General features: G+C 53.7%; 1 protein-coding gene across 4 annotated transcripts in view; it reads left to right on the top strand.

Moving 5' to 3' along the window:
* Nucleotides 1-22,967, top strand: part of LOC127912164 (epidermal growth factor receptor kinase substrate 8-like protein 2) — a 161,682-nt gene that overhangs the window by 72,430 nt on the left and 66,285 nt on the right. Inside the window, exon 1 of one of the 4 annotated variants that reach the window (XM_052481056.1) lies at nt 381-535. The exons of the other annotated variants lie outside the window; for them this stretch is intronic. Within the exon in view, the coding sequence (XP_052337016.1) occupies nt 523-535 (13 nt within the window). The 5' untranslated portion in view covers nt 381-522. Of the gene's footprint in view, nt 1-380; nt 536-22,967 lie in introns of those variants that run through there. 4 annotated transcript variants of the gene reach the window in all.

Genomic DNA, 22,967 nt, shown 5'->3' with positions numbered 1-22,967 from the left:
AATGGACCTATCAGGTAGAGACAAAGCTGTTTAATGAACCTATCAGGTAGAGACAAAGCTGTTTAATGGACCTATCAGGTAGAGACAAAGCTGTATATCGAATGTATAGGATATACTTCTTCATAGAGTAGGCTTGTTGAATCTACAGTATAGTGTGTTATTGATAATCGCTGTTAGCCCAATACATAGGATGTTTTGTCTTCGCCGTAGGGTAGACATGAAGAGGAAGTCCTCTCTCTCCATCATCCATCTCCTGTCATTGTCACTTTCCTCTCACATGCAAAAAACCCCCTTCTCTCCCAATCATTGTTGTGATGTAGAGCGGTAGACAAGCTCTATGCAAAACCATCCATCAGGGAGGGAGGAAGAAGTGAGGGATAGAGGGGTGTATAAGGGGGAGAGAGAGAGAGAGCACAGCTACACTCGGACCTACCTGCCTGGGGATTCGGACAACACACAGACGACAACACACAGACGACCTGAAGTATCTCCACTTTGACGTTTTTTTTAACAGAGTAGAGCATGGCATCACCAGGTAACAAGGTTAACTGTAATGTAGAATATAGCTACCTGGGCTAAGGTGTGTTTGTAGCCAGAAATCTGCTGCTAACTTTCTCTTCCTCCTCTTGTCTTACAATCTACTCTCTCTTTCTTTCTCTCCTCTCTCTCTCTTTCTCTCCTCTCTCTCCTCTCTTTCTCTCCTCTCGCCTCTTTCCTCTCTTCTTTCTTCTCTCTCTACTCTCCTCTTCTCTCCGCTCTCTTTCTCTCTCTCTTCTCGCCTCTCGCCTCTCGCCTCACGCCTCACTGCTCTTCTCTCCTCTCCTCTCCTCTCCTCTCTCTTTCTCTCTCTCTCTCTCTCTCTCTCTCTCTCTCTCTCTCTCTCTCTCTCTTCTATCCTGTCTCTTCTCTCTGAATGTATTTTCATATTTGTAGCTGTCTGTTATTTCAGTTCAGTTCACATTCCTGTTGTTTTATAGGTTGTTTACTAGGATCAGCCCTCCCCTGTTGTTTACTAGGATCAGCCCCCTCCCCTGTTGTTTACTAGGATCAGCCCCTCCCCTGTTGTTTACTAGGATCAGCCCCTCCCCCTGTTGTTTACTAGGATCAGCCCCTCCCCTGTTGTTTACTCAGCCCCCCCCTGTTGTTTACTAGGATCAGCCCCCCTCCCCTGTTGTTTACTAGGATCAGCCCCTCCCCTGTTGTTTAGCCCCCTCCCCTAGGATCAGCCCCTCCCCTGTTGTTTACTAGGATCAGTTTACTAGGATCCCCTCCCCTGTTGTTTACTAGGATCAGCCCCCCTCCCCTGTTGTTTACTAGGATCAGCCCCTCCCCTGTTGTTTACTAGGATCAGCCCCTCCCCTGTTGTTTACTAGGATCAGCCCCTCCCCTGTTGTTTACTAGGATCAGCCCCTCCCCCTGTTGTTTACTAGCCCCTCCCCTGTTGTTTCTAGGATCAGCCCCTCCCCCTGTTGTTTACTAGGATCAGCCCCTCCCCTGTTGTTTACTAGGATCAGCCCCTCCCCTGTTGTTTACTAGGATCAGCCCCCCCTCCCCTGTTGTTTACTAGGATCAGCCCCTCCCCTGTTGTTTACTAGGAGCCCCTCCCTGTTGTTTCAGATCAGCCCCTCCCCTGTTGTTTACTAGGATCAGCCCCCCCCCTGTTGTTTACTAGGATCAGCCCCTCCCCTGTTGTTTACTAGGATCAGCCCCTCCCCTGTTGTTTACTAGGATCAGCCCCCCCCCTGTTGTTTACTAGGATCAGCCCCCTCCCCCTGTTGTTTACTAGGATCAGCCCCTCCCCTGTTGTTTACTAGGATCAGCCCCCTCCCCTGTTGTTTACTAGGATCAGCCCCTCCCCTGTTGTTTACTAGGAGCCCCTCCCCTGTTGTTTACTAGGATCAGCCCCTCCCCCTGTTGTTTACTAGGATCAGCCCCTCCCCCTGTTGTTTCTAGGATCAGCCCCTCCCCTGTTGTTTACTAGGATCAGCCCCCTCCCCTGTTGTTTACTAGGATCAGCCCCTCCCCTGTTGTTTACTAGGATCAGCCCCCTCCCCTGTTGTTTACTAGGATCAGCCCCTCCCCCTGTTGTTTACTAGGATCAGCCCCCTCCCCTGTTGTTTACTAGGATCAGCCCCTCCCCTGTTGTTTACTAGGATCAGCCCCCTCCCCTGTTGTTTACTAGGATCAGCCCCTCCCCTGTTGTTTACTAGGATCAGCCCCCTCCCCTGTTGTTTACTAGGATCAGCCCCCTCCCCTGTTGTTTACTAGGATCAGCCCCTCCCCTGTTGTTTACTAGGATCAGCCCCCTCCCCTGTTGTTTACTAGGATCAGCCCCCCTCCCCTGTTGTTTACTAGGATCAGCCCCCTCCCCTGTTGTTTACTAGGATCAGCCCCTCCCCCTGTTGTTTACTAGGATCAGCCCCTCCCCTGTTGTTTACTAGGATCAGCCCCTCCCCTGTTGTTTACTAGGATCAGCCCCCTCCCCCTGTTGTTTACTAGGATCAGCCCCTCCCCCTGTTGTTTACTAGGATCAGCCCCTCCCCTGTTGTTTACTAGGATCAGCCCCTCCCCTGTTGTTTACTAGGATCAGCCCCTCCCCTGTTGTTTACTAGGATCAGCCCCCTCCCCTGTTGTTTACTAGGATCAGCCCCTCCCCTGTTGTTTACTAGGATCAGCCCCCTCCCCTGTTGTTTACTAGGATCAGCCCCCCCCCTGTTGTTTACTAGGATCAGCCCCCTCCCCTGTTGTTTACTAGGATCAGCCCCCCCTCCCCTGTTGTTTTTCAGCCCCCTCCCCTGTTGTTTACAGATCCCCCCCTCCCCTGTTGTTTACTAGGATCAGCCCCCTCCCCTGTTGTTTACTAGGATCAGCCCCTCCCCTGTTGTTTACTAGGATCAGCCCCTCCCCTGTTGTTTACTAGGATCAGCCCCTCCCCCTGTTGTTTACTAGGATCAGCCCCTCCCCCTGTTGTTTACTAGGATCAGCCCCCCTCCCCTGTTGTTTACTAGGATCAGCCCCCTCCCCTGCCCCCTCCCCCTGTTTACTAGGATCAGCCCCTCCCCTGTTGTTTACTAGGATCAGCCCCCTCCCCTGTTGTTTACTAGGATCAGCCCCCTCCCCCTGTTGTTTGCTAGGATCAGCCCCCTCCCCCTGTTGTTTACTAGGATCAGCCCCTCCCCTGTTGTTTACTAGGATCAGCCCCTCCCCCTGTTGTTTACTAGGATCAGCCCCCCCCCCTGTTGTTTACTAGGATCAGCCCTCCCCTGTTGTTTACTAGGATCAGCCCCCTCCCCTGTTGTTTACTAGGATCAGTTGTTTACTAGGATCAGCCCCTCCCCTGTTGTTTACTAGGATCAGCCCCCTCCCCTGTTGTTTACTAGGATCAGCCCCTCCCCTGTTGTTTACTAGGATCAGCCCCCCCCCTGTTGTTTACTAGGATCAGCCCCTCCCCCTGTTGTTTACTAGGATCAGCCCCCTCCCCCTGTTGTTTACTAGGATCAGCCCCTCCCCCTGTTGTTTACTAGGATCAGCCCCTCCCCCTGTTGTTTACTAGGATCAGCCCCCCCCCTGTTGTTTACTAGGATCAGCCCCTCCCCTGTTGTTTACTAGGATCAGCCCCCTCCCCTGTTGTTTACTAGGATCAGCCCCCTCCCCTGTTGTTTACTAGGATCAGCCCCTCCCCTGTTGTTTACTAGGATCAGCCCCCCCTCCCCTGTTGTTTACTAGGATCAGCCCCTCCCCTGTTGTTTACTAGGATCAGCCCCTCAGATCAGCCCCCTCCCCTGTTGTTTACTAGGATCAGCCCCCTCCCCTGTTGTTTACTAGGATCAGCCCCCTCCCCTGTTGTTTACCCCCCTCCCCTGTTGTTTACTAGGATCAGCCCCCTCCCCTGTTGTTTACTAGGATCAGCCCCCTCCCCTGTTGTTTACTAGGATCAGCCCCTCCCCTGTTGTTTACTAGGATCAGCCCCTCCCCTGTTGTTTACTAGGATCAGCCCCTCCCCTGTTGTTTACTAGGATCAGCCCCTCCCCTGTTGTTTACTAGGATCAGCCCCTCCCCTGTTGTTTACTAGGATCAGCCCCCCTCCCCTGTTGTTTACTAGGATCAGCCCCTCCCCCTGTTGTTTACTAGGATCAGCCCCCCCCCCCCCCAGACCCCTCCCCTGTTGTTTACTAGGATCAGCCCCTCCCCTGTTGTTTACTAGGATCAGCCCCTCCCCTGTTGTTTACTAGGATCAGCCCCTCCCCTGTTGTTTACTAGGATCAGCCCCTCCCCTGTTGTTTACTAGGATCAGCCCCCTCCCCCTCAGCCCCCTCCCCTGTTGTTTACTAGGATCAGCCCCTCCCCTGTTGTTTACTAGGATCAGCCCCTCCCCTGTTGTTTACTAGGATCAGCCCCCCCCCCTCCCCTGTTGTTTACTAGGATCAGCCCCCCTCCCCTGTTGTTTACTAGGATCAGCCCCCTCCCCCTGTTGTTTACTAGGATCAGATCCCCTCCCCTGTTGTTTACTAGGATCAGCCCCTCCCCTGTTGTTTACTAGGATCAGCCCCCTCCCCTGTTGTTTACTAGGATCAGCCCCTCCCCTGTTGTTTACTAGGATCAGCCCCTCCCCCTGTTGTTTACTAAGATCAGTCCCCTCCCCTGTTGTTTACTAGGATCAGCCCCCCTCCCCTGTTGTTTACTAGGATCAGCCCCCTCCCCCTGTTGTTTACTAGGATCAGCCCCCCCCCCCTGTTGTTTACTAGGATCAGCCCCCTCCCCCTGTTGTTTACTAGGATCAGCCCCTCCCCCTGTTGTTTACTAGGATCAGCCCCCTCCCCCTGTTGTTTACTAGGATCAGCCCCCCTCCCCCTGTTGTTTACTAGGATCAGCCCCCTCCCCTGTTGTTTACTAGGATCAGCCCCTCCCCTGTTGTTTACTAGGATCAGCCCCCCTCCCCTGTTGTTTACTAGGATCAGCCCCCTCCCCTGTTGTTTACTAGGATCAGATCCCCCTCCCCCTGTTGTTTACTAGGATCAGCCCCCTCCCCTGTTGTTTACTAGGATCAGCCCCCTCCCCTGTTGTTTACTAGGATCAGCCCCTCCCCTGTTGTTTACTAGGATCAGCCCCTCCCCTGTTGTTTACTAGGATCAGCCCCCTCCCCTGTTGTTTACTAGGATCAGCCCCCCCCCTGTTGTTTACTAGGATCAGCCCCCTCCCCTGTTGTTTACTAGGATCAGCCCCCCCTCCCCTGTTGTTTACTAGGATCAGCCCCCTCCCCTGTTGTTTACTAGGATCAGCCCCCTCCCCCTGTTGTTTACTAGGATCAGCCCCCCTGTTGTTTACTAGGATCAGCCCCTCCCCCTGTTGTTTACTAGGATCAGCCCCTCCCCTGTTGTTTACTAGGATCAGCCCCCTCCCCTGTTGTTTACTAGGATCAGCCCCTCCCCTGTTGTTTACTAGGATCAGCCCCTCCCCTGTTGTTTACTAGGATCAGCCCCCTCCCCTGTTGTTTACTAGATCAGCCCCCCTCCCCTGTTGTTTACTAGGATCAGCCCCCTCCCCCTGTTGTTTACTAGGATCAGCCCCCTCCCCTGTTGTTTACTAGGATCAGCCCCTCCCCTGTTGTTTACTAGGATCAGCCCCTCCCCTGTTGTTTACTAGGATCAGCCCCTCCCCTGTTGTTTACTAGGATCAGCCCCTCCCCCTGTTGTTTACTAGGATCAGCCCCCTCCCCTGTTGTTTACTAGGATCAGCCCCCTCCCCTGTTGTTTACTAGGATCAGCCCCTCCCCTGTTGTTTACTAGGATCAGCCCCCTCCCCTGTTGTTTACTAGGATCAGCCCCTCCCCTGTTGTTTACTAGGATCAGCCCCTCCCCTGCCCCCCTCCCCTGTTGTTTACTAGGATCAGCCCCCCCTCCCCTGTTGTTTACTAGGATCAGCCCCCCCCTCCCCTGTTGTTTACTAGGATCAGCCCCTCCCCTGTTGTTTACTAGGATCAGCCCCCCCCCTGTTGTTTACTAGGATCAGCCCCCCCCCCCTGTTGTTTACTAGGATCAGCCCCCCCCCCCTGTTGTTTACTAGGATCAGCCCCCCCCCTAGGATCAGCCCCCTGTTGTTTACTAGGATCAGCCCCCCCCCCCTGTTGTTTACTAGGATCAGCCCCCCCCCTGTTGTTTACTAGGATCAGCCCCCTCCCCTGTTGTTTACTAGGATCAGCCCCTCCCCTGTTGTTTACTAGGATCAGCCCCTCCCCTGTTGTTTACTAGGATCAGCCCCCTCCCCCTGTTGTTTACTAGGATCAGCCCCTCCCCCCCCCTCCCCTGTTGTTTACTAGGATCAGCCCCCTCCCCTGTTGTTTACTAGGATCAGCCCCCTCCCCTGTTGTTTACTAGGATCAGCCCCCTCCCTCCCCTGTTGTTTACTAGGATCAGCCCCCTCCCCTGTTGTTTACTAGGATCAGCCCCCCCTCCCCTGTTGTTTACTAGGATCAGCCCCCTCCCCTGTTGTTTACTAGGATCAGCCCCCTCCCCTGTTGTTTACTAGGATCAGCCCCCCCTCCCCTGTTGTTTACTAGGATCAGCCCCCTCCCCCTGTTGTTTACTAGGATCAGCCCCTCCCCTGTTGTTTACTAGGATCAGCCCCCCCTGTTGTTTACTAGGATCAGCCCCCCTCCCCTGTTGTTTACTAGGATCAGCCCCCTCCCCTGTTGTTTACTAGGATCAGCCCCTCCCCTGTTGTTTACTAGGATCAGCCCCTCCCCCTGTTGTTTACTAGGATCAGCCCCCTCCCCTGTTGTTTACTAGGATCAGCCCCCTCCCCTGTTGTTTACTAGGATCAGCCCCCTCCCCTGTTGTTTACTAGGATCAGCCCCTCCCCCTCCCCCTGTTGTTTACTAGGATCAGCCCCCTCCCCTGTTGTTTACTAGGATCAGCCCCCTCCCCTGTTGTTTACTAGGATCAGCCCCCTCCCCTGTTGTTTACTAGGATCAGCCCCCCCCCTGTTGTTTACTAGGATCCCCCCTCCCCTGTTGTTTACTAGGATCAGCCCCCCCCTGTTGTTTACTAGGATCAGCCCCTCCCCTGTTGTTTACTAGGATCAGCCCCCTCCCCTGTTGTTTACTAGGATCAGCCCCCTCCCCTGTTGTTTACTAGGATCAGCCCCCTCCCCTGTTGTTTACTAGGATCAGCCCCTCCCCTGTTGTTTACTAGGATCAGCCCCCTCCCCTGTTGTTTACTAGGATCAGCCCCCTCCCCTGTTGTTTACTAGGATCAGCCCCTCCCCCTGTTGTTTACTAGGATCAGCCCCTCCCCTGTTGTTTACTAGGATCAGCCCCCTCCCCTGTTGTTTACTAGGATCAGCCCCCCTCCCCTGTTGTTTACTAGGATCAGCCCCCCCCCCCTGTTGTTTACTAGGATCAGCCCCTCCCCTGTTGTTTACTAGGATCAGCCCCCTCCCCCTGTTGTTTACTAGGATCAGCCCCTCCCCTGTTGTTTACTAGGATCAGCCCCCCCTCCCCCTGTTGTTTACTAGGATCAGCCCCCCTCCCCTGTTGTTTACTAGGATCAGCCCCCCCTCCCCTGTTGTTTACTAGGATCAGCCCCCTCCCCTGTTGTTTACTAGGATCAGCCCCCCTCCCCTGTTGTTTACTAGGATCAGATCCCCCCTCCCCCTGTTGTTTACTAGGATCAGCCCCCTCCCCTGTTGTTTACTAGGATCAGCCCCCTCCCCTGTTGTTTACTAGGATCAGCCCCTCCCCTGTTGTTTACTAGGATCAGCCCCCTCCCCTGTTGTTTACTAGGATCAGCCCCTCCCCTGTTGTTTACTAGGATCAGCCCCTCCCCTGTTGTTTACTAGGATCAGCCCCCTCCCCCCCCCCTGTTGTTTACTAGGATCAGCCCCCCCTCCCCCTGTTGTTTACTTGGATCAGCCCCCCACCCCTGTTGTTTACTAGGATCAGCCCCCTCCCCCTGTTGTTTACTAGGATCAGCCCCCCCCTCCCCCTGTTGTTTACTAGGATCAGCCCCCCCTCCCCCTGTTGTTTACTAGGATCAGCCCCCCCCCCCTGTTGTTTACTAGGATCAGCCCCTCCCCCTGTTGTTTACTAGGATCAGCCCCCTCCCCCTGTTGTTTACTAGGATCAGCCCCCCCCCTCCCCTGTTGTTTACCAGCCCCCTCCCCCTGTTGTTTACTAGGATCAGCCCCCCCCCCCCTGTTGTTTACTAGGATCAGCCCCCCCCCCCTGTTGTTTACTAGGATCAGCCCCCTCCCCTGTTGTTTACTAGGATCAGCCCCCTCCCCTGTTGTTTACTAGGATCAGCCCCCTCCCCCTGTTGTTTACTAGGATCAGCCCCCCCTCCCCCTGTTGTTTACTAGGATCAGCCCCCTCCCCCTGTTGTTTACTAGGATCAGCCCCCTCCCCTGTTGTTTACTAGGATCAGCCCCCCTCCCCTGTTGTTTACTAGGATCAGCCCCCCTCCCCTGTTGTTTACTAGGATCAGCCCCCTCCCCTGTTGTTTACTAGGATCAGCCCCCTCCCCTGTTGTTTACTAGGATCAGCCCCTCCCCTGTTGTTTACTAGGATCATCAGCCCCCTCCCCCTGTTGTTTACTAGGATCAGCCCCCTCCTCCTGTTGTTTACTAGGATCAGCCCCTCCCCTGTTGTTTACTAGGATCAGCCCCCTCCTCCTGTTGTTTACTAGGATCAGCCCCCCCTCCCCTGTTGTTTACTAGGATCAGCCCCCCCCTCCCCTGTTGTTTACTAGGATCAGCCCCTCCCCTGTTGTTTACTAGGATCAGCCCCCTCCCCTGTTGTTTACTAGGATCAGCCCCCTCAGCCCCCTGTTGTTTACTAGGATCAGCCCCCTCCCCCTGTTGTTTACTAGGATCAGCCCCTCCTCCCCTGTTGTTTACTAGGATCAGCCCCCCTCCCCTGTTGTTTACTAGGATCAGCCCCCTCCCCTGTTGTTTACTAGGATCAGCCCCCTCCTCCTGTTGTTTACTAGGATCAGCCCCCTCCCCTGTTGTTTACTAGGATCAGCCCCCTCCTCCTGTTGTTTACTAGGATCAGCCCCTCCCCCCCCTCCCCTGTTGTTTACTAGGATCAGCCCCCCTCCCCTGTTGTTTACTAGGATCAGCCCCTCCCCTGTTGTTTACTAGGATCAGCCCCTCCCCTGTTGTTTACTAGGATCAGCCCCCTCCTCCTGTTGTTTACTAGGATCAGCCCCTCCCCCTGTTGTTTACTAGGATCAGCCCCCTCCCCTGTTGTTTACTAGGATCAGCCCCTCCCTCCCCTGTTGTTTACTAGGATCAGCCCCTCCCCCTCAGCCCCCTGTTGTTTACTAGGATCAGCCCCCCCCCCCCCTGTTGTTTACTAGGATCAGCCCCCTCCCCTGTTGTTTACTAGGATCAGCCCCCTCCCCCCCCCCTGTTGTTTACTAGGATCAGCCCCTCCCTCCCCTGTTGTTTACTAGGATCAGCCCCCTCCCCCTGTTGTTTACTAGGATCAGCCCCCTCCCCTGTTGTTTACTAGGATCAGCCCCTCCCCTGTTGTTTACTAGGATCAGCCCCTCCCCTGTTGTTTACTAGGATCAGCCCCCTCCTCCTGTTGTTTACTAGGATCAGCCCCCTCCCCCTGTTGTTTACTAGGATCAGCCCCCTCCCCCTGTTGTTTACTAGGATCAGCCCCCCCCTCAGCCCCCCCCCTGTTGTTTACTAGGATCAGCCCCCCTCCTCCTGTTGTTTACTAGGATCAGCCCCCTCCCCCCCTGTTGTTTACTAGGATCAGCCCCCCCTCCCCTGTTGTTTACTAGGATCAGCCCCCTCCCCTGTTGTTTACTAGGATCAGCCCCTCCCCCTCCCCTGTTGTTTACTAGGATCAGCCCCCTCCCCCTGTTGTTTACTAGGATCAGCCCCCTCCCCTGTTGTTTACTAGGAGGATCAGCCCCTCCTCCTGTTGTTTACTAGGATCAGCCCCCTCCCCTGTTGTTTACTAGGATCAGCCCCTCCCTCCCCTGTTGTTTACTAGGATCAGCCCCCCCCTCAGCCCCCCCCTGTTGTTTACTAGATCAGCCCCCCTCCCCTGTTGTTTACTAGGATCAGCCCCCCTCCCCTGTTGTTTACTAGGATCAGCCCCCCTCCCCCTGTTGTTTACTAGGATCAGCCCCCTCCCCCTGTTGTTTACTAGGATCAGCCCCCCCCCTGTTGTTTACTAGGATCAGCCCCCTCCCCCTGTTGTTTACTAGGATCAGCCCCTCCCCTGTTGTTTACTAGGATCAGCCCATCCCTCCCCTGTTGTTTACTAGGATCAGCCCATCCCTCCCCCTGTTGTTTACTAGGATCAGCCCCCCCCCCTGTTGTTTACTAGGATCAGCCCCCCCCCCCTGTTGTTTACTAGGATCAGCCCCCTCCCCTGTTGTTTACTAGGATCAGCCCCCTCCCCCTGTTGTTTACTAGGATCAGCCCCTCCCCCTGTTGTTTACTAGGATCAGCCCCCTCCCCCTGTTGTTTACTAGGATCAGCCCCCTCCCCCTGTTGTTTAATAGGATCAGCCCCCCTCCTCCTGTTGTTTACTAGGATCAGCCCCCCCCCTGTTGTTTACTAGGATCAGCCCCCTCCTCCTGTTGTTTACTAGGATCAGCCCCCTCCTCCTGTTGTTTACTAGGATCAGCCCCCTCCTCCTGTTGTTTACTAGGATCAGCCCCCTCCTCCTGTTGTTTACTAGGATCAGCCCCCCCCCTCCTCCTGTTGTTTACTAGGATCAGCCCCCTCCTCCTGTTGTTTACTAGGATCAGCCCCCTCCTCCTGTTGTTTACTAGGATCAGCCCCCTCCTCCTGTTGTTTACTAGGATCAGCCCCCTCCTCCTGTTGTTTACTAGGATCAGCCCCCTCCTCCTGTTGTTTACTAGGATCAGCCCCCTCCTCCTGTTGTTTACTAGGATCAGCCACCTCCCCCCCCCTGTTGTTTACTAGGATCAGCCCCCTCCTCCTGTTGTTTACTAGGATCAGCCCCTCCTCCTGTTGTTTACTAGGATCAGCCCCCTCCTCCTGTTGTTTACTAGGATCAGCCCCCTCCTCCTGTTGTTTACTAGGATCAGCCCCTCCTCCTGTTGTTTACTAGGATCAGCCCCCTCCTCCTGTTGTTTACTAGGATCAGCCCCCTCCTCCTGTTGTTTACTAGGATCAGCCCCTCCTCCTGTTGTTTACTAGGATCAGCCCCTCCTCCTGTTGTTTACTAGGATCAGCCCCCTCCCTCCCCCTGTTGTTTACTAGGATCAGCCCCCTCCCCCTGTTGTTTACTAGGATCAGCCCCCTCCCCCTGTTGTTTACTAAGATCAGCCCCTCCTCCCCCTGTTGTTTACTCCTCCTGGTGGAGGGGGTGATGACAGGACTGTGTTCCTGGTGGAGGGGGTGATGATAGGACTGTGTTCCTGGTGGAGGGGGTGATGACAGGACTGTGTTCCTGGTGGAGGAGGTGATGACAGGACTGTGTTCCTGGTGGAGGGGGTGATGACAGGACTGTGTTCCTGGTGGAGGGTGTGATGACAGGACTGTGTTCCTGGTAGAGGGGGTGATGACAGGACTGTGTTCCTGGTAGAGGGGGTGATGACTGGACTGTGTTCCTGGTGGAGGGGGTGATGATAGGACTGTGTTCCTGGTGGAGGGGGTGATGATAGGACTGTGTTCCTGGTGGAGGAGGTGATGATAGGACTGTGTTCCTGGTGGAGGGTGTGATGACAGGACTGTGTTCCTGGTAGAGGGGGTGATGACAGGACTGTGTTCCTGGTAGAGGGGGTGATGACAGGACTGTGTTCCTGGTGGAGGGGGTGATGACAGGACTGTGTTCCTGGTGGAGGGGGTGATGATAGGACTGTGTTCCTGGTGGAGGAGGTGATGATAGGACTGTGTTCCTGGTGGAGGGTGTGATGATAGGACTGTGTTCCTGGTGGAGGGGGTGATGACAGGACTGTGTTCCTGGTGGAGGAGGTGATGATAGGACTGTGTTCCTGGTGGAGGGTGTGATGATAGGACTGTGTTCCTGGTAGAGGGGGTGATGACAGGACTGTGTTCCTGGTGGAGGGGGTGATGATAGGACTGTGTTCCTGGTGGAGGGGGTGATGATAGGAATGTGTTCCTGGTGGAGGGGGTGATGACAGGACTGTGTTCCTGGTAGAGGGGGTGATGACAGTACTGTGTTCCTGGTAGAGGGGGTGATGACTGGACTGTGTTCCTGGTGGAGGGGGTGATGATAGGACTGTGTTCCTGGTGGAGGGGGTGATGATAGGAATGTGTTCCTGGTGGAGGGGGTGATGACAGGACTGTGTTCCTGGTGGAGGGGGTGATGACAGGACTGTGTTCCTGGTGGAGGGGGTGATGACAGGACTGTGTTCCTGGTGGAGGAGGTGATGATAGGACTGTGTTCCTGGTGGAGGAGGTGATGATAGGACTGTGTTCCTGGTGGAGGAGGTGATGACAGGACTGTGTTCCTGGTGGAGGGGGTGATGATAGGACTGTGTTCCTGGTGGAGGGGGTGATGATAGGACTGTGTTCCTGGTGGAGGAGGTGATGACAGGACTGTGTTCCTGGTGGAGGAGGTTATGATAGGACTGTGTTCCTGGTGGAGGAGGTGATGATAGGACTGTGTTCCTGGTGGAGGAGGTGATGATAGGACTGTGTTCCTGGTGGAGGAGGTGATGATAGGACTGTGTTCCTGGTGGAGGAGGTGATGATAGGACTGTGTTCCTGGTGGAGGAGGTGATGATAGGACTGTGTTCCTGGTGGTGGAGGTTATGATAGGACTGTGTTCCTGGTGGAGGAGGTGATGATAGGACTGTGTTCCTGGTGGAGGAGGTGATGATAGGAATGTGTTCCTGGTGGAGGAGGTGATGATAGGAATGTGTTCCTGGTGGAGGGGGTGATGACAGGACTGTGTTCCTGGTAGAGGGGGTGATGACAGGACTGTGTTCCTGGTGGAGGGGGTGATGATAGGACTGTGTTCCTGGTGGAGGGGGTGATGATAGGAATGTGTTCCTGGTGGAGGGGGTGATGATAGGACTGTGTTCCTGGTGGAGGAGGTGATGACAGGACTGTGTTCCTGGTGGAGGAGGTGATGACAGGACTGTGTTCCTGGTGGAGGAGGTGATGATAGGAATGTGTTCCTGGTGGAGGGGGTGATGACAGGACTGTGTTCCTGGTGGAGGAGGTGATGACAGGACTGTGTTCCTGGTGGAGGGGGTGATGATAGGACTGTGTTCCTGGTGGAGGAGGTGATGACAGGACTGTGTTCCTGGTGGAGGAGGTGATGATAGGAATGTGTTCCTGGTGGAGGGGGTGATGACAGGACTGTGTTCCTGGTGGAGGAGGTGATGACAGGACTGTGTTCCTGGTGGAGGGGGTGATGACAGGACTGTGTTCCTGGTGGAGGGGGTGATGATAGGACTGTGTTCCTGGTGGAGGATGTGATGACAGGACTGTGTTCCTGGTGGAGGAGGTTATGATAGGACTGTGTTCCTGGTGGAGGAGGTGATGATAGGAATGTGTTCCTGGTGGAGGAGGTGATGATAGGAATGTGTTCCTGGTGGAGGGGGTGATGACAGGACTGTGTTCCTGGTAGAGGGGGTGATGACAGGACTGTGTTCCTGGTGGAGGGGGTGATGATAGGACTGTGTTCCTGGTGGAGGGGGTGATGATAGGAATGTGTTCCTGGTGGAGGGGGTGATGACAGGACTGTGTTCCTGGTGGAGGGGGTGATGACAGGACTGTGTTCCTGGTGGAGGGGGTGATGATAGGACTGTGTTCCTGGTGGAGGAGGTGATGACAGGACTGTGTTCCTGGTGGAGGAGGTGATGATAGGAATGTGTTCCTGGTGGAGGGGGTGATGACAGGACTGTGTTCCTGGTGGAGGAGGTGATGACAGGACTGTGTTCCTGGTGGAGGGGGTGATGATAGGACTGTGTTCCTGGTGGAGGAGGTGATGACAGGACTGTGTTCCTGGTGGAGGAGGTGATGATAGGAATGTGTTCCTGGTGGAGGGGGTGATGACAGGACTGTGTTCCTGGTGGAGGAGGTGATGACAGGACTGTGTTCCTGGTGGAGGGGGTGATGACAGGACTGTGTTCCTGGTGGAGGGGTGATGACAGGACTGTGTTCCTGGTGGAGGGGTGATGATAGGACTGTGTTCCTGGTGGAGGATGTGATGACAGGACTGTGTTCCTGGTGGAGGAGGTTATGATAGGACTGTGTTCCTGGTGGAGGAGGTGATGATAGGACTGTGTTCCTGGTGGAGGAGGTGATGATAGGACTGTGTTCCTGGTGGAGGAGGTGATGACAGGACTGTGTTCCTGGTGGAGGGGGTGATGATAGGACTGTGTTCCTGGTGGAGGGGGTGATGATAGGACTGTGTTCCTGGTGGAGGAGGTGATGACAGGACTGTGTTCCTGGTGGAGGAGGTTATGATAGGACTGTGTTCCTGGTGGAGGAGGTGATGATAGGACTGTGTTCCTGGTGGAGGAGGTGATGATAGGAATGTGTTCCTGGTGGAGGAGGTGATGATAGGACTGTGTTCCTGGTGGAGGAGGTGATGATAGGACTGTGTTCCTGGTGGTGGAGGTTATGATAGGACTGTGTTCCTGGTGGAGGAGGTGATGATAGGACTGTGTTCCTGGTGGAGGAGGTGATGATGGGAATGTGTTCCTGGTGGAGGAGGTGATGATAGGAATGTGTTCCTGGTGGAGGGGGTGATGACAGGAATGTGTTCCTGGTGGAGGGGGTGATGACAGGACTGTGTTCCTGGTGGAGGAGGTTATGATAGGACTGTGTTCCTGGTGGAGGAGGTGATGATAGGACTGTGTTCCTGGTGGAGGAGGTGATGATAGGACTGTGTTCCTGGTGGAGGAGGTGATGATAGGAATGTGTTCCTGGTGGAGGAGGTGATGATAGGACTGTGTTCCTGGTGGAGGAGGTGATGATAGGACTGTGTTCCTGGTGGTGGAGGTTATGATAGCACTGTGTTCCTGGTGGAGGAGGTGATGATAGGACTGTGTTCCTGGTGGAGGAGGTGATGATAGGACTGTGTTCCTGGTGGAGGAGGTGATGATAGGAATGTGTTCCTGGTGGAGGAGGTGATGATAGGAATGTGTTCCTGGTGGAGGGGGTGATGCCAGGACTGTGTTCCTGGTGGAGGGGGTGATGATAGGACTGTGTTCCTGGTGGAGGAGGTTATGATAGGACTGTGTTCCTGGTGGAGGAGGTGATGACAGGACTGTGTTCCTGGTGGAGGGGGTGATGACAGGACTGTGTTCCTGGTGGAGGAGGTGATGACAGGACTGTGTTCCTGGTGGAGGAGGTGATGACAGGACTGTGTTCCTGGTGGAGGGGGTGATGACAGGACTGTGTTCCTGGTGGAGGGGGTGATGACAGGACTGTGTTCCTGGTGGAGGAGGTGATGATAGGACTGTGTTCCTGGTGGAGGAGGTGATGATAGGACTGTGTTCCTGGTGGAGGAGGTGATGATAGGAATGTGTTCCTGGTGGAGGAGGTGATGATAGGAATGTGTTCCTGGTGGAGGAGGTGATGATAGGACTGTGTTCCTGGTGGAGGGGGTGATGACAGGACTGTGTTCCTGGTGGAGGGGGTGATGATAGGAATGTGTTCCTGGTGGAGGGGGTGATGATAGGACTGTGTTCCTGGTGGAGGGGGTGATGATAGGACTGTGTTCCTGGTGGAGGGGGTGATGATAGGACTGTGTTCCTGGTAGAGGGGGTGATGATAGGACTGTGTTCCTGGTAGAGGGGGTGATGATAGGACTGTGTTCCTGGTGGAGGGGGTGATGACAGGACTGTGTTCCTGGTTGAGGAGGTGATGACAGGACTGTGTTCCTGGTGGAGGAGGTGATGACAGGACTGTGTTCCTGGTGGAGGAGGTTATGATAGGACTGTGTTCCTGGTGGAGGAGGTGATGACAGGACTGTGTTCCTGGTGGAGGGGGTGATGACAGGACTGTGTTCCTGGTGGAGGAGGTGATGACAGGACTGTGTTCCTGGTGGAGGAGGTGATGATAGGACTGTGTTCCTGGTGGAGGAGGTGATGATAGGACTGTGTTCCTGGTGGAGGAGGTGATGATAGGACTGTGTTCCTGGTGGAGGAGGTGATGATAGGAATGTGTTCCTGGTGGAGGAGGTGATGATAGGAATGTGTTCCTGGTGGAGGAGGTGATGACAGGACTGTGTTCCTGGTGGAGGGGTGATGACAGGACTGTGTTCCTGGTGGAGGGGTGATGATAGGAATGTGTTCCTGGTGGAGGGGTGATGATAGGACTGTGTTCCTGGTGGAGGGGGTGATGATAGGACTGTGTTCCTGGTGGAGGGGGTGATGATAGGACTGTGTTCCTGGTAGAGGGGGTGATGATAGGACTGTGTTCCTGGTAGAGGGGTGATGATAGGACTGTGTTCCTGGTGGAGGGGGTGATGACAGGACTGTGTTCCTGGTTGAGGAGGTGATGACAGGACTGTGTTCCTGGTGGAGGAGGTGATGACAGGACTGTGTTCCTGGTGGAGGGGGTGATGACAGGACTGTGTTCCTGGTGGAGGGGGTGATGACAGGACTGTGTTCCTGGTGGAGGAGGTGATGACAGGACTGTGTTCCTGGTGGAGGGGGTGATGACAGGACTGTGTTCCTGGTGGAGGAGCTGATGACAGGACTGTGTTCCTGGTGGAGGAGCTGATGATAGGACTGTGTTCCTGGTGGAGGGGGTGATGACAGGACTGTGTTCCTGGTGGAGGGGGTGATGACAGGACTGTGTTCCTGGTGGAGGGGGTGATGATAGGACTGTGTTCCTGGTGGAGGGGGTGATGATAGGACTGTGTTCCTGGTGGAGGAGGTGATGACAGGACTGTGTTCCTGGTGGAGGGGGTGATGACAGGACTGTGTTCCTGGTGGAGGGGGTGATGATAGGACTGTGTTCCTGGTGGAGGAGGTGATAATAGGAATGTGTTCCTGGTGGAGGGGCATGGTATAGCACATAGAACAGCAATTGGTCTATGTTTTGTTTATCAATTGTGTTCCTGCCTCCTGCCTTGGCTTTGAGATGAAATAGGATAGGATGTCATGCTCCTATTGCACAGAAATACTGTAGCCTACCCATACTATCATAGGCTACCGGTCTATTTACGTTGGAGATATGGTTGACCTTTGACTGGGCGAGGTGAGGGCTGTTGGGAAAATTTACTTTTCAATTGTTCCGATAGACAATCAATGTCGACGGAATGCGCGGTGGCCCGTGTTCGGCACGGCATTCCGTGAACAATGTCCCTGCTCGGTATGTAAACATTCTGCCCACACCTCTAAAGAAATGTGATCAAGCCAGGTAGCCTAATATTTGTTGTGGATCGGGGATATTCCAGTCGTGTCAGAAAAGGAGAGACGTGTCCTGCTACATGATTATGATTCAGGCCTATATAGTAAATGTAAAATCCACATATTAAGCAACGTGCACAGAGATGGGAAACTCTCTCTCTCTGTTCTCTCTCTCTCTCTGTTCTCTCTCTCTCTCTGTTCTCTCTCTCTGTTCTCTCTCCGTCTCTCTCTCTCTCTCTGTCTCTCTCTCTCAGGACTGAGACACCTGGCTGTACTGTGTTTCACCTGTTAGATAGATAGATAGATAGATAGATAGATAGATAGATAGATAGATAGATAGATAGATAGATAGATAGATAGATGAGCAGGAAGAGAGGAACAGAGCAGGAAGGAGAGGAAATGGAGGTAACAGGACAGTGTCCAGATATTTCCCTATGCAACAAGCTGGACATCTTACGACTTCGAGTCAGTGGTGGAAACAGTACCCAATTGCCAAACTTGAGTAAAAGTAAAGATACCTTAATAGTGAAGTAAAAGTGAAAGTCACCCAGTAAAATACTACTAGTTTTTCCGCTGGTAGCCTGGAGATCCTTTAGTTGAATGACAAACCACGTTTCTCAGCTGGTGAAATCAAATGCAGACATTGTACCGGATGCTATTCATGATCAAGTATATGTTTGTTGACACGTTAATCCAATACACATTTAAATGCATTACTTTGAGGCATTTACAAATGATTTCCATTTGATTTGATTGATTTGTGGTGCAGTAGACGGCGTTGACCTTTAATGTCCAGTAGATGGCGATATTGACCTGATATGAGAAGCTGTCACCCTCAGCAGGTCAGTGTCAATTCAACATTGTAACCAGGATCCAGGATTTCATTTGAATAAAACGGACAGAAAACATGGAGACCGCTGACAGTGTCTGAGGTTAGATAACTGCTTGTGTCCAGCAGCCGACCGCACGTCAAAATATGTTAAACAAGCAGATATGCAGTGGGCAGTTAAGGTACAAATCTGTCGTTAACCACCTGTCCCCCTGAACCAGGCAGTTAACCCACTGTTCCCCTGAACCAGGCAGTTAACCCACTGTTCCCCTGAACCAGGCAGTTAACCCACTGTTCCGCTGAACCAGGCAGTTAACCCACTGTTCCCCTGAACAAGGCAGTTAACCCACTGTTCCCCTGAACAAGGCAGTTAACCCACTGTTCCCCTGAACAAGGCAGTTAACCCACTGTTCCCCTGAACAAGGCAGTTAACCCACTGTCCCCCTGAACCAGGCAGTTAACCCACTGTCCCCCTGAACCAGGCAGTTAACCCACTGTTCCCCTGAACAAGGCTGTTAACCCACTGTTCCCCTGAACCAGGCAGTTAACCCACTGTTCCCTGAACCAGGCAGTTAACCCACTGTTCCCCTGAACAAGGCAGTTAACCCACTGTTCCCCTGAACAAGGCAGTTAACCCACTGTTCCCCTGAACAAGGCAGTTAACCCACTGTTCCCTGAACAAGGCAGTTAACCCACTGTTCCCTGAACAAGGCAGTTAACCCACTGTTCCCCTGAACAAGGCAGTTAACCCACTGTTCCCCTGAACAAGGCAGTTAACCCACTGTTCCCCTGAACAAGGCAGTTAACCCACTGTTCCCCTGAACAAGGCAGTTAACCCACTGTTCCCCTGAACAAGGCAGTTAACCCACTGTTCCTTGAACAAGGCAGTTAACCCACTGTTCCCCTGAACAAGGCAGTTAACCCACTGTTCCCCTGAACAAGGCAGTTAACCCACTGTTCCCCTGAACAAGGCAGTTAACCCACTGTTCCCCTGAACAAGGCAGTTAACCCACTGTTCCCCTGAACAAGGCAGTTAACCCACTGTCCCCCTGAACCAGGCAGTTAACCCACTGTTCCCCTGAACAAGGCTGTTAACCCACTGTTCCCCTGAACCAGGCAGTTAACCCACTGTTCCCCTGAACAAGGCAGTTAACCCACTGTTCCTTGAACAAGGCAGTTAACCCACTGTTCCCCTGAACAAGGCAGTTAACCCACTGTTCCCCTGAACAAGGCAGTTAACCCACTGTTCCCCTGAACAAGGCAGTTAACCCACTGTTCCCCTGAACAAGACTCCACTGTTCCCCTGAACAAGGCAGTTAACCCACTGTTCCCCGGTAGGCCGTCATTGAAAATAAGAATTTGTTCTTAACTGACTTGCCTAGTTAAATAAAGGTAAAATAAAATAAATAAAGAGGAGCTCATTTTTTAGCCACATTCATTTACTTATATTTCACGTACATAGCATCTGAGAATAGCTGACTTACGTAGTGAATGTAGCCTAGTCTATTTGCAGTGGGGTTGGTCCTGAAAACTCATTGACAGATAAACATAAATATAGAGTATAAAAAATACTATTCAAACAGAAATACTACATTTGAAGTTATAACATTCCACAGTGTGTTTGTCAACATGTTATGTAGAGATTAGAAAGGGAAAGCAACCATCTTCATATGAATGTGTTGAAACTTCTGGGAAGGGGACCGTAGGCTAGAGAGAGGAGCAGAGAGTTGACAGTGGATCTGGGAAGGGGACCGTAGGCTAGAGAGAGGAGCAGAGAGTTGACAGTGGATCTGGGAAGGGGACCGTAGGCTAGAGAGAGGAGCAGAGAGTTGACAGTGGATCTGGGAGTGGGACTGTAGACTAGAGAGAGGAGCAGAGAGTTGACAGTGGATCTGGGAAGGGGACCGTAGGCTAGAGAGAGGAGCAGAGAGTTGACAGTGGATCTGGGAGTGGGACTGTAGACTAGAGAGAGGAGCAGAGAGTTGACAGTGGATCTGGGAAGGGGACCGTAGGCTAGAGAGAGGAGCAGAGAGTTGACAGTGGATCTGGGAAGGGGACCGTAGGCTAGAGAGAGGAGCAGAGAGTTGACAGTGGATCTGGGAGGGGGACCGTAGGCTAGAGAGAGGAGCAGAGAGTTGACAGTGGATCTGGGAGGGGGACCGTAGGCTAGAGAGAGGAGCAGAGAGTTGACAGTGGATCTGGGAGTGGGACTGTAGACTAGAGAGAGCAGAGAGTTGACAGTGGGTCTGGGAGGGGGACCGTAGGCTAGAGAGGAGCAGAGAGTTGACAGTGGATCTGGGAGTGGGACTGTAGACTAGAGAGAGCAGAGAGTTGACAGTGGGTCTGGGAGGAGGACTGTAGACTAGAGAGAGCAGAGAGTTGACAGTGGATCTGGGAGGGGGACTGTAGACTAGAGAGAGCAGAGAGTTGACCGTGGATCTGGGAGGGGGACTGTAGACTAGAGAGAGCAGAGAGTTGACAGTGGATCTGGGAGGGGGACTGTAGACTAGAGAGAGCATAGAGTTGACCGTGGGTCTGGGAGGGGGACTGTAGGCTAGAGAGGAGCAGAGAGTTGACAGTGGATCTGGGAGGGGGACTGTAGACTAGAGAGAGCAGAGAGTTGACAGTGGGTCTGGGAGGGGACTGTAGACTAGAGAGAGCAGAGAGTTGACAGTGGATCTGGGAGGGGGACTGTAGGCTAGAGAGAGGAGCAGAGAGTTGACAGTGGATCTGGGAGTGGGACTGTAGACTAGAGAGAGCAGAGAGTTGACAGTGGGTCTGGGAGGGGGACCGTAGGCTAGAGAGGAGCAGAGAGTTGACAGTGGATCTGGGAGTGGGACTGTAGACTAGAGAGAGCAGAGAGTTGACAGTGGGTCTGGGAGGGGGACTGTAGACTAGAGAGAGCAGAGAGTTGACAGTGGATCTGGGAGGGGGACTGTAGACTAGAGAGAGCAGAGAGTTGACCGTCGATCTGGGAGGGGGACTGTAGACTAGAGAGAGCAGAGAGTTGACAGTGGATCTGGGAGGGGGACTGTAGACTAGAGAGACCATAGAGTTGACCGTTGGTCTGGGAGGGGGACTGTAGGCTAGAGAGGAGCAGAGAGTTGACAGTGGATCTGGGAGGGGGACTGTAGACTAGAGAGAGCAGAGAGTTGACAGTGGATCTGGGAGTGGGACTGTAGACTAGAGAGAGCAGAGAGTTGACAGTGGGTCTGGGAGGGGGACTGTAGACTAGAGAGAGCAGAGAGTTGACAGTGGATCTGGGAGGGGGACTGTAGACTAGAGAGAGCAGAGAGTTGGCCGTGGATCTGGGAGGGGGACTGTAGACTAGAGAGAGCAGAGAGTTGACAGTGGATCTGGGAGGGGGACTGTAGACTAGAGAGAGCATAGAGTTGACCGTTGGTCTGGGAGGGGGACTGTAGGCTAGAGAGGAGCAGAGAGTTGACAGTGGATCTGGGAGGGGGACTGTAGACTAGAGAGAGCAGAGAGTTGACAGTGGGTCTGGGAGGGGGACTGTAGACTAGAGAGAGCAGAGAGTTGACAGTGGATCTGGGAGGGGGACTGTAGACTAGAGAGAGCAGAGAGTTTACCGTGGGTCTGGGAGGGGGACTGTAGACTAGAGAGAGCAGAGGGTTGACAGTGGATCTGGGAGGGGGACTGTAGACTAGAGAGAGCAGAGAGTTGACAGTGGATCTGGGAGGGGGACTGTAGACTAGAGAGAGCAGAGAGTTGACAGTGGATCTGGGAGGGGGACTGTAGACTATTGAGAGGAGAGAGTTGACAGTGGATCTGGGAGGGCGACTGTAGACTAGAGAGAGCAGAGAGTTGACAGTGGATATAGGAGGGGGACTGTAGACTAGAGAGAGCAGAGAGTTGACAGTGGATCTGGGAGGGGGACTGTAGACTAGAGAGAGCAGAGAGTTGACAGTGGATCTGGGAGGGGGACTGTAGACTAGAGAGAGCAGAGAGTTGACAGTGGATCTGGGAGGGGGACTATAGACTAGAGAGAGCAGATAGTTGACAGTGGGTCTGGGAGGGGGACTGTAGACTAGAGAGAGCAGAGAGTTGACAGTGGATCTGGGAGGGGGACTGTAGACTAGAGAGAGCAGAGAGTTGACAGTGGATCTGGGAGGGGGACTGTAGACGAGAGAGAGCAGAGAGTTGACAGTGGGTCTGGGAGGGGGACTGTAGACTAGAGAGAGCAGAGAGTTGACAGTGGATCTGGGAGGGGGACTGTAGACGAGAGAGAGCATAGAGTTGACCGTGGATCTGGGAGGGGGACTGTAGACTAGAGAGAGCAGAGAGTTGACAGTGGATCTGGGAGGGGGACTGTTGACTAGAGAGACCAGAGAGTTGACAGTGGATCTGGGAGGGGGACTGTAGACTAGAGAGAGCAGAGAGTTGACCGTGGGTCTGGGAGGGGGACTGTAGACTAGAGAGAGCAGAGAGTTGACAGTGGATCTGGGAGGGGGACTGTAGACTAGAGAGAGCAGAGAGTTGACAGTGGATCTGGGAGGGGGACTGTAGACTAGAGAGAGCAGAGAGTTGACAGTGGATCTGGGAGGGGGACTGTAGACTAGAGAGAGCAGAGAGTTGACCGTGGATCTGGGAGGGGGACTGTAGACTAGAGAGAGCAGAGAGTTGACAGTGGATCTGGGAGGGGGACTGTAGACTAGAGAGAGCAGAGAGTTGACAGTGGATCTGGGAGGGGGACTGTAGACTAGAGAGAGGAGCAGAGAGTTGACAGTGGATCTGGGAGGGGGACTGTAGACTAGAGAGAGCAGAGAGTTGACAGTGGATCTGGGAGG

This window comes from Oncorhynchus keta, chromosome 26 (genome assembly GCF_023373465.1).
Source record: "Oncorhynchus keta strain PuntledgeMale-10-30-2019 chromosome 26, Oket_V2, whole genome shotgun sequence".
In the NCBI taxonomy this organism is placed as follows: domain Eukaryota; kingdom Metazoa; phylum Chordata; class Actinopteri; order Salmoniformes; family Salmonidae; genus Oncorhynchus; species Oncorhynchus keta.
Note: the sequence above shows the minus strand (reverse complement) of the source record. Positions and strands in the feature narration are given on the sequence as shown.